Source organism: Zerene cesonia, chromosome 4, assembly GCF_012273895.1.
Source record: "Zerene cesonia ecotype Mississippi chromosome 4, Zerene_cesonia_1.1, whole genome shotgun sequence".
NCBI lineage: Eukaryota > Metazoa > Arthropoda > Insecta > Lepidoptera > Pieridae > Zerene > Zerene cesonia.
This window is the reverse complement of record NC_052105.1, coordinates 4,822,566-4,835,077: the sequence shown is the minus strand read 5'-3', so window position 1 is coordinate 4,835,077 and position 12,512 is coordinate 4,822,566. Positions and strand designations below refer to the sequence as shown.

Sequence of the window (12,512 nt, the reverse complement as noted above, 5' to 3'; positions counted from 1 at the left end):
TGTTACATCCCATTCGCACTGCCCCAAGCGACACTCTGCTGAATTAGGGCGAGGGTACATTATCTAGAAATACCGAAGCAGGGTTAATTTATTAACACTCCATTTGTACGATATAAACGCAATCGGCATCCACTTAAAATATGACTATAATGCATTACGTTAATGGCACCCAGATCGTGTGATTTCATTGAATTAAATCGTTCTCATTTTTGACACGTGTATCGCTATTTGCATTATTGATCGTTTGATCCGACATCAGTTTATAGAAGTGTGTTATTGCGATTGCTATGTTAGTTTTTCTCGATGCAAAAATATCACAGTTACCTTGGATGTATACACAAATGCTTTAACGTCTTTTAAAAGTATTTATTTGATAGCACGCATCCCCTTGATGCATAGATCTGTGATGTTTATAAGGGACTAGTCGGAGCTTCGAATTCTGGTAGAAATAAATAAAGAATATATCTGATTGTCTAAAGCTGAATTTCTATTATTTTCTTATTTTTATTAGTGCATGTATATTAGTGCCTGTAAAGAAAACTAATTATGTGCATCTGTTTATATACCACAAGGATTAATAGACTTCTCTTTTATTATCACTGTTATTGGTAGTAAATAAAAGGTTTTCCTTCTCCGATTTAGTATAGCTATTTTGTTTCTCGACCCGCCAATAATGTATTAATGCTTGTTACCTTTTGCCCGGGTTGTCTGGAAAAGATCACTTCTGAGTGATAAGGCCGCCCAATAAATTGTACTCTTTTTCTTTTTTATCTTGTTTTTAATATTTTTTTTTTAAGTTTCCTGTACAATTTTTGTTGAAGAGTAATAAATAAATAAACACATATCCTTTTATTCGACATTACGATTTAGTTTGTTACATTACACAAACTGGATAATAATAACTACATAACTACATTCACGTAAAAAATTCTTAACTTGGACACACATTGAGTCTAAGAATATTGCGGGAAATAATATAAAACATCACACTCTCGCCGTTAACCCGAAGGTTAACATCAAAGGATGGTCCATATACTGCGCTTCAATGAACAAGATAAACATCTTTCAAGGATTGACAAGAAACTGGCTCAGGCTGTCAATTAATACTTATTATAAACGAGTAGACAGAAAGTATCAAACAAGAGTCATACTGTAAAGTTTTGAAATGTTTGCTATGAAAATTGGTTTTTATTCAATAATTAAGCTATGGTAAATATTATCGGATTTCCATAAACTGTTATATATTCAGTGTATTGCGATTTTTAACAACTACTTAAAACAGTGAGTATCAAATTTATCAATTTCATAGATGAAAGGATGATGTTAAATGAACAAGAATTTCGAAGTACTATGCTACTTAAAGAATTGTTTCTCATTCCAAAAGATGGAAAACATGAATCGTTAAAATCAAAGTCGTTGTAGTGTACAGGCTGACACCTAGTTAGGTAAACATCGTTGCAGACGTAATTACTCTTTACGACTAAGACTGAAGGCGTGCTAGTTTACAGTACTCGCACAGAATAACTTATGAATCTGTTGCCATCCGCTTGCTGTGTCGCTATTTGTATAAACGTGAAATATAAATGAACAGTATAAAAATTTTGTCTAGATAAATTTATTATGACTGCTGAATCTGCAATTTGAATACATTAGAAATCATTTTATTAAATCCTGAACGTACGTATATTCGTTCGGCTAGAAAGGGTTACAATCCGACATAATCTGACGTCATCTGACGGCAAAAATATATTTGTTTTTATATGTAATAGTATTAGATAAGTGTATCAATATTTATAACTCAAATGTTTAGTTTATTTAATACTACAACATGTAAATTGCCAATCTGGCAGTTGAAGCCACGTAAATTCGATGTATACCAATATACTATTACAATTATAATGACAATACAAGGAACAAATCAGCCTTTTCTCACACAATGGCTTCTAGAATATCTTTCCTATCTTCACTTTTTAAACAAAACACGGACCGTGAAATAAATTTACGTATTGTATTTAACATGTGATATATACATATTTGGAATTCTCTAAAGCTTTTAATAATAACGCTATATGAAAATTTATGTCAGGAAGCACATATGGGTAAGATCAACACTAGAACTGTTATGATTGTGATGCTAATAATTATGTCTTTTCTTTCTATATTTAACCTCTTTGTATAGATAAGTTGTACATAAATTAAGTAGATTTCAAAGAAAATGCTTATTACGTTTTACGCAACATTTAAAACCGAAATATACTTACACAACTATATTATTAAAATAGATACCAAATAAATACAAAGTAACATGAAACAAGAAGAGCGAAAGGGATTAAATAGATAATTTGTAGTGCAGAACCAACAACCCCACAGTTCATACTATAACTGAGTAATAAATAAACAAACAATTCATTCTATAATGATACAATTCCACGCAATAGAAATACAGTAAGAAGATAAGCTATAAATTATCTATTATCTATTATATAAAAATTCGCTATCATTACGTTTTAATACTGTTACAAATAGTATTTTCATGTGTTTTATTTTACGCGAGTATTATGCATTTAGAAGATTCCCCGTGACTACGCTCGCTGTAAAGTGTTCGAAACGTCGGGTTAATAATATAATTAATAAATCGTTAAAAACCCGTTAAAAAGATTTTAAATCTATGTTAATAAATACGTCTATAACAACTTATTTGTGTCATATGTTCCATCCCGCTTATAATATGTTGTAGACGTTCCGTAAAGTGGCGCGTCCTTAAAATTTTATTCTTGATTCTCGAACTCGTATACTTATCGATTATCGATTCTACATTTCTCTTTCTAAAAAGTTTCTCTCTGATGATTTGAGACTTGTACTATAATAATCAGTATATTATAGATATTGTAATAAAATACAAAAACATTTCAATGTATGAATTATAATTTACGATGGGAATAATGGAATTATTTATTGAATTAATTTTATTTCAAAAGTGTTGCGTAGCGCCACTAATTGGGATTAGGGTTTTAATGTGATTTTTACTTGTGTTTTTACAATTGATTAAAAACTTCTTTATATTGTTAGGTACGCTTAATTGTTTTTGGCACAAAGAATTCTTCGTTGATCGTTTTGTCACTGTGGATACTCAGTGAAGGTGGTAAATTCGATTATAAAACCATAGACGACGCCGACAAGTCTCTCCAGCCAGTGAGCTCACAAGCTTGCCACTCTTATTTTGTATCCGTGACGTATGAATCCGTTCACTTATTTTAGTCTGGCAACCCCGACGCGACGGCGCCAACATTACCAGCTTGATGTGAATAACAGAAAAATACTTGAAGGAAAAATAATACGATTCCATCCAGTCATTCTTTTGCAATCGCGGAATTCAGCGACATTTATTTTTTAAGAGAGCAATAAATAATGGCGGGACCCAGCGACATCGTTTATAGAATGCCAAAACATTTGTATTGTTTTCGTCTATGAATTATTATTTTTCTGGACTTGTGTATTAATTCCTCTAATAGCCCAAAGTTGTTCAGCATTGTTTTAATAACAAATTTTAATTAAAACAAATGAATAAAATTGAAAGATAAAAATATAAAATACAACGTGTAATAAACTGATGTATGTTACGCATACAAGTGACATTACACTGTAATTCAGGTTAAATTGATGTCTTATACCGTAAAGCCTTTCCGTAGTCAAAGAAAGAATGAAACTATCTTACTTTACTTATCTTAAAAATACTGTCCTATACAAAATACTATACCAATGTTATCTCTAAATCATTGACTGCTAATGACTGCACACGAGAGCAATTGTTTCATAGCACCAAACATGAAGTAGCAAGTGGGTGACCGCATCATAAATTTGGCAAGGTCATTTATTGGCCAGACGGCGCCACCCTGACATACTTGAATCGGCTGCCAACTAGGAGCAATCATATTTTTTATGTATAAAATTAGATATCGATATAACAAACATATCCGCGAGGTTGTGAAGCGTGTCCTTCGTGCATAAATAACACGAACAGAAACAAATAATAATATTTGTATCTAAAACAGAAGGAGAACAAAGCAATCTTCATTTCAATTATGGTTGAAAAAGACTAAATTATAGCCTTTATAACCTCATAACATCAAGCTACAATGAATGCAAACGAAATTGCATGTATCAACTAATCATAAATATATAATAAAATCATTTTATCGTCTATCTGATTATTGGTTCTTTATTATATAATAAATAATTATCGCTGTCTGCTTAGATACAATTAAGAGAGACCGATGATAATTAATATTTAATAGCAAAACGCGGCGCGTATCAAGTATCACCATTTAATTATTAAGTACTTCTAAATCGTTCGAAAGATCTTTTGGTTATTTTTTGCTCATTCAAACATTGCAAATTTCATGTCATAAGTACATAACAGTTAAAGTCAATATAATCTATGTTAATACAGACATAAAACTGTATTTCTTTACAAATTGAAATATAATGTATTACCCTTCATATATAGTTGTTTATTCGGGATTTAATTAACTTTATCAATAATTTTATATTTTTTCCTATTTTCAATAATATTTGAATATTCTAGACAGTTGAGTAGATTTTTCCCATTTAATATATTATTAACTAAAACAACTATCTTTTGATAATATAATTACATTGAAATTCTAAAAACGTAAAGGAGGCTATTCAGTAAGCTTTAGTTTTAATTAAGTTACTCAAAATAAATCAGCCACACTACCAATAGACTTCATGTTGAAACTTTATTATTAAAAATGGCCGCTTTAGAAATTATTGTTAAATATTATATATAATATTCTTTTTACCTTACTAATTTGAGTTAAATGGGCACAATCTCGAAAGTAGGACAGCGTAGTAAAGATGCAGTCAAAGGTGAATCAAGCTCTTCAAAATGAAAACGACGTAATCAAAGAGATATCAGCGTTGGGAAAATGAATTTCCGTGTTAAGGCAATGGCTCTTTAATTCTATGAGTAGCCTGTTGAACTCGCTTTGACTTTAAGTTTTAAGGGATTTTTTAATTGACGGACTACTGTCTTTCCATACCTTAGGGCTATATTTAAAAAACAGTGTTTTTATATGAACGAAACTTTACGATTGGGGATTACTTTGAATGATATTTTAAAAGTCAATTATTGAAGCCCGAAGTGGCGAACGACTTTGTTGAGAATGGCTTCAAAAGAAATTCACTAATTTTATCTAAATACCAACATATAGAATTTCTACATCACGTCCTATAATTTATGTATCTAATAAATAACAATATATAACATTTCATAATTTACTGTTTACTGTACTCAAATGCGTATTAAAAATGTTTCGTATTAATATTCTTAAGTACATGTTATTCTCAAAGTTTCAAAGGAGTTGCTAAACTATAGTAAAACTATATTTCGAGTAGATTCCCAACATCACTTGATCTCTGATACGTACACGCTGCCTTGCCAATAGAGATCTTTCTATTCTGGTTTTTCGAATAAAGCGCGGGCGGGTCAATCTATCTAATTGTTACATGAAACCCACGGGTATTGAAATATCATCCCTTCACTTGAAAATAAGCATTTTATACCGAATCAATTTGCAAAACGCCCACGGTCCTTAGCAATATGAGGTACAAAATTAGTTGTTATCTTCGTATATAAAACGTTGTTTAAGTGGGCGAGGGCTTACGAAGACCTCGTGCAATATTCGTTTATATCTGAACAATCAACTCCTACTCGCCTTACGAGAAATAATTGCAAAATCGTTCTGATAAATGCTGATCTTCTGAGAAACGCCTTCTTAGACCAGAGGCCATATCAAACACGAGAACTTGATTAAATACGAGTTTAAATTTAGTTATATTAGTTATACTTATAATTAGTTTTCAAACTAGGCTATATATTCTATATATCATATTTAACTCTCATCCATACTTTAGATTATTTCGTTTATAAAAGGTAAGGAATCGTGATAAACTTATGATTTAGTTTTACAATACCATATTATACGCTAAATCATTTTACGACCAGCAGCAGCACTCTGACAATTGACACAAATTGTAGTAGAATAGAATATTCTATGTATGGGATTGATATATAGGATGTCCTACTGTTGGGATGGATGTACCATGCTCAACGGAACTTATAGTTATTAATACGCGGATTACAAAATAATACTCATAAAATACCCTATGCATTTTACTTTACCAAGCTTACGTCTAGCAATCCTACGCGTTAGGAATTGGTAGTCAAGAATTTAAACAATTCTATTTTTCGAGAAGTGCATTCATCTGTATTGAAATCATGGAAAGGTTAAACCAATACGATTGACATTGTAATACGCATTGTTAAGATATAAATGATGAAGCATATGAGATACGTATGCCATGTGTCAGTATGAAATATACGTATGAAACATAATGAAGTCGGATATCTGTTAATCTTTAGGCACTTACCAAAAGGCGGTTCAAATCTGCAGTCGAGGAGCAGAGCATGGCCCGTGGGTCCGGTGGTGCCGACCACGGCCCCGCCGCGCATCATCAACTGTGCCTCCAATTCCACCCAGCGACCGCCACACTCTTGCTGCGGGAAACCAACCAGAACAAGTTCAGTTTCACAAAACCTCCGTTCGGAATAGACAAAGCAAAATTATTAACATCTGAGGGTAGCGAGTGACGCGATGTATTCATGCGGTCGGAGGGAGCGCGGGAGTCGTTGTCGAGTCGTCGTAGTAATGTTGAAAAAAGACGTCGTCTGTCGCCTCTCATGTAATCACGTAATTCTCATAATTTACTTTATATACAAAGCACTTGACGGGATGTTTCGGTTGCTTTTTAATTGTTTTGTATTATCTAATAATCATAACGCCGCGTTTGTGTATCGCGAGATTCGGTGCGTTATAAATCTAGTAAGGACGACGTACTTAGTTATTTCCATACTTTTTTACATTATTTTGTTACATCTCGTTACATCTAGTATCCCTTAATATAAAGTATTCCTCCTGAGAGTGTTTGTTGTGTGCATATTTTTTTATACTGTTTTGATCGACCCACCTACCACATGCATGTGCTATGCAACTTGTTAGAAGGGATGAACCTTAACGCTAACGCTTAATTAAACTAGCTGCGCCCCGCAGTTTCACTCGCATAAGTCCGTATCCTGTAAGAATATTTGGATAAAAAGTTGCCTATATGTTATTCCAGTTGTCCAGCTATCTACGTACCAAATTTAATTGCAATCGGTTCAGTAGTTTTTGCAAACACTTTTTGTTTTTTTTAGAGAAGCAAACACACACACATCCTTACAAACTTTTACATTTATAATATTATTAGGATTAGTAGGATATTAAAATATTGAGATTAATATTATAGTAGGATAACATATATTTACTCCGAATATAACGCATGCGAGGCCGCCAGCAAAAGCTAGCTTTTACATTTAAATTATTACTACAGCTATTTTTTATCTATATTTCACATTTTTTGTAAATTTTCATTATTCATATAATTATATTTTATAAATAATGCATGTTCAAATGCATAAACTACATAGCTTACGATGTATTTGCCATTTGTTTAGACCTACAGAATAGTGGTGGGTGGCTTTCGACTTCAATCATAACTTCCTAGGTTCGAGATGAGATGGCGAGAATTAAAGAGTTATTTTTTATTACAGCTACAATCGGTTAAGGAAAATATCGTGAGGTAACCAGACCGTCCAAGTACTGCAAAAGTGGACATGTGGCGTCTGCCATTTGTGCCTGTAGCTGCAGTGGGAACAAATATGTATAGACTGATGATAAATAAGCTGTGTATTTTGTCTAGTGAATTCAAATGGTTAAATTAAGAAAGATATTGTTTAAAAAACACTCATGCAATTGAAACATTAATTGAGAGATTGCCTTTTAAATATAGACAGTCACTTTTTCTAATATTCTTTTCGATAAAAAGTAATTTCAATAAAATGTAATCACAGTTTGTCATGTCTGTGTTACATTAATGCTTCGATACTATCTTTGATAATATGACATATACATACTATCGAAAGATAACAGAAATATATCAGTGGGACATTAGATTAAAGTTTCTAATGTACACAACTAATTATTTAACACGGAACCTTATGTTTTAAAATTTCTTTCACACATAAGAGCTCACACACTCACTCACATCAATTTCTTCTCTTACGTTTTAAAATTTCTTTCACACAAACGCTTTTCACACATCAATATCTTCTGTAAGTCTTACTTACGTTGTCGCCAAGGGCCAAACTTATTTTATTATTTTATTCTATATATTATTAGGATATAACAAATTCTTACCTCGTCATAAGCAACTGATGTAAGCGGAAGGTAGTGATAGCCAAGTGCGCGGTCCCAAATGACACCTTTGTTCCACACTTCTATCAGGAGGCCCAGGTTGATGTCGTTTATTTCACTAAAAAATAAATTAACACTTTAAAATTATGTATATTACTTATTTACTTACGTAATAAAATATTTAAAGATAAAAAGTTTGTTAGTTTTTAAACGATAATCTCAGGAACTTTTCCGATTTGATTTCATTCCTGTGCTAGGTATTCTATTTATGGAGGCGATAGACTATCAGGGAGAAACCGCACGGCACAAGTAATCAAAAATATGCATTTAACAATACACGTAATGGATATTGAATATGACTTCACAGTTATCGTAGTTAAGATTTTAATACACCCTGTTATCTTTAATAATTCATCATACAGTTATAGTGACTTTTATAATAAGTAGCGAAAAGATTGCATAATATAGATAATACAATATGTTTGTACTATATTAGATGATCAATTTTGGATAAGTTTTCCTAAACAAAACCCCATATACAAAGCAGAAAACCACAAATTACTCTTAATTTACAATATTCAGATATCTAACAGACCCTTAATAACTTGATCGCAAGCTTAATCTAATAGATCGAACGATCCGCCTAGGCCGGAAAAGTACCGCGTAATTACATTTAAATGAGCGCTGCTTCAGTATATTGAACATTTTCGTAGGCATTCCCAAAGCTAAAACAATCAATCTTATTTTACCCGGATCGCTGTCAACAATTTACACGAACCTATTTAAGATTGAATCGAAATGAATAGAATTTACAATTTAATTAGAAAGTTGAAAAATCTCGGTACAACACATTTCGCGTAAATGGCCAATAAAATGTTGAATATATTAGGGTATCGTAAACCCACTCGATTTCGGGCGGGTTTTCTCGATTCGCATAACATACGATACTGATATTGGGATACATTTAGTATTGAACCACGGCAACGCTCCGTAGTGTTGCCAATTGAATCTGCCGATCTCCGTTGTAAACGATTCGGGAAAGTATATGTAGGTTGGTGTAGACTGTAGGTATATAAACTTGTTAATGTGTACAATGTTTTGATAATTTGTATCGTCACTTACTTTTACACGTTTTATAAGACTAATGACATATTATTTATCTAAATATCATTGGTAATGAAATTAATCCAATAACTTTTTTTATACTAACAACTTAAAACGTAAATATCAATCTGTTATATGGCTAAATTCCTTACTACTATAGTAGTAACTAGTAAGTTAAATAAGTATGATATAAACTTCGAAAATATTACTTTTTACGTGTCCACACATTATCGTATAACAGAATCCTATATGGGGATTTATAATTGCCTTAATTGCAACAATTTGATCACATTAACAATATTAACTATTTATCTAATGTAAACATTCTGTTTTATCGCTATAGTTTTCAAATAAACGCAAAATATAGTAGAATAGTCTTATCAGCTATCATGAGATCGATGTGTTATCTACTGGGAGGTTCGATATTTTTGTTGTACAGCCAATTTTCATTAACAAACTGATATCAACAGATATAAAATGAAGCCACGCGTTGCATAGATAATGAATTATGAATTATGAATTAAATGTATTGCATTTCCTGTCATGTTAAATATAGGAAAGTATGTAAGTTACAGCTTTAGCCTGTTTTCCGGTTTCAACGGGTTTTGCCTAGTTAAAACTAGTTTAGTAGTGAAAAAATATTGTTACTATCGTTTTAAAAGCTACAATATAGAGTATGTTATTGAGTATATATACTGAGGTTTATTTTGGTCCATTTAGATTGCTTAGAGTGGGAAATAATGATCGATTCTGGGACTCGTCGGTTGCTGCCGCGGCACGCTTGCTTCGGTCGTTCGGCTTGTGTATTTCACAGGTAACCTAACACGCCCGTCGTATACAGTAAATAACTCTACAATTATTGCTTAATGTTTAACAGTACGTTTAAAAATTATTGTAATATGTTGAAAAGGGTAAAGAGTAAAGTTGTAGAAAAGCGATGTCCCCAAACACCGAAGATATATTGAAATAATGGAAAATTAATTATGATTATTCGTTTAGTCATATAACTTCCACGTCCAGTTACTAAAAGTTGTTGTTTGTAGGTTTTTTTTACCCTAATTACAGAAAAGACAGACCAATACAGTGAGCCGAAATCAGTATAAATGGTTACGCTAAAATATATCCTTATAAACATTGCCAATCACCAAAAAGCGCCTAGCTAATGCTCAAGATGGTTGAAGCCAATCAAACTCCGTTACATTCGTATAAATCAAGTTAATGGAGCCACGTCGTACATTGACAAACACACCACATGTATATACATAACCATTACATTAGCTAGCATCTGTTATCTTTCCTTTATAAGAGACAGAAGGGAAATTCGATCTTTTTTTGTCATTATTGTAAACGGTCTTCGAATATAACCGACACCAAATGGGTCATGCACTGATTAGATTTGTAACCATAATGTTTTCACATTTGAAAGTGAATAAAAAGCATTGCATAACGGTGATTTTGAATAAAAAATTTCAGATTAGGAAGCTATTTAGGAACTCTTAAACACATGTATGTATATCAATTATATGTCTTAGGTACTTGTACGTTTATCATTTATATTCGAATGTATAATATAATTAATTTTATTTATAAACTTATTCATAAATCCAATTCGAATATTATATTGCTCTTTTTCCTGCCACGGCTTCAATTTCAATCTTGTTACCCGTGTCTTATTGAACTTTCCTCATAGGAAATTTTATAGGAAAAACGTTAAATAATTCGAGCTTGTTGGCAAAGACAGATTTATTGGGGTCTGTGCCAGCACGACCGTAGTAAATCTTTTAAACAGTAGGCGAATAGCAACAGACACGTGATAGACAAATACTAAGCCATTCGATTTTGGTTACGAGCCTCAGAAAAGAAACAAATCTTCGAACTTCTTCGAAACCGTATTGGTTCGCTTTCTGTATCAATTTTCATTGCATTCCAATCATCAGTTTACCTCTGATTCTTTATTTTTTATATAAATAATGTAATCATTGACAAACATTAAATAATAGAAGTATTAAATGGAAATATGAACACGTGCATTTTATACATAAAAGCATTAATTTAGAAAATGCATAAATTGTTCATCGTTATTTTATATACATATTTATCTTATGAAACAAAAAACATAACCTAATAATTTCATTCTACATTCAACAATTTGTTAAATTATACAGTAGCTCTTATAATGAAAATAATATGAAACGCAAGCAAAATTTCACCCATTTTTATTTCCGCACAGTCAACCGTACTCAGCATCAAAGTTAGAAAGGGTAGCGCATAAAGCCACCCATATCTAGACTTCTACAGTTTTATGTACACTCAATTTTGACTCATTAATAATAAATAATGCTTATTGACAAGGTTTGTGAATATAACTAAGTGGGCGACTTCGTCCAGGTGTTTATTTAAATATGACATAAATTTTCAAAGACAAACATTCATTTATTTAACTTGGCTTCGTTTAGAAGTGCTTTGAACTGTCAAAATAGAGAAAATTTATAGACGCAGGTTTAAAAAAGGTCTACAGAGAAGAGCGGGCATAGAACTATACGTTTCTCTTTTAAAATTATAATATTCATGTGCATATATAATAAGGATAACGAGTCCCTTCTGAATTTCAAATTTATTCGACCAACGGTTTTAGAGATTTCACAATAAATGATAGACCTTCCGCTTTATAAATTACAAGCTGCTCGCTAAGACCCCTTTCGAGTTAAATTTTTTCGTGTTTTCAAATATTTAACTGTCAATATCCTTACTCAAGTAGACACAAACCAAACATACCAAAGAGATTTAAATACTTTTAGCCACTCTTCCGTTGTAAGCTACACCACTAAAACGATTTTCTTTTTATATATAAATAGATGTAATTTTTATTTTAAATAATTGAACAAACAAATAACGTCTGAAATAAAAGTTTCAACTATATGTACCTAAAAAAAATCTAGGTCTTAACAAAATGTATCACAAAGGCTTTCTATTCCTCTTCGCGTTATAATAACTCTAAACGCAGCTTAACTAGTAGATAGTTAAACCCGATTATTCCATACATCTACTATAGCCTAAGACTATACGATTCAGCCCCGACTACCTCGGCTCCCT

The 12,512-nt window shown here is 31.9% G+C and overlaps 1 protein-coding gene across 1 annotated transcript in view; it reads right to left on the bottom strand.

The window, feature by feature from the left end:
• The window catches only part of LOC119839794 (phorbol ester/diacylglycerol-binding protein unc-13-like), a 50,568-nt gene that overhangs the window by 11,929 nt on the left and 26,127 nt on the right, over positions 1 to 12,512 (bottom strand). The window contains exons 4-5 of the mRNA XM_038366235.1: positions 8,319 to 8,433; positions 6,454 to 6,580 (exon numbers count right to left, since the gene is read on the bottom strand). Of these exons, the coding sequence (XP_038222163.1) occupies positions 6,454 to 6,580; positions 8,319 to 8,433 (242 nt within the window). The remainder of the gene's footprint in view (positions 1 to 6,453; positions 6,581 to 8,318; positions 8,434 to 12,512) is intronic.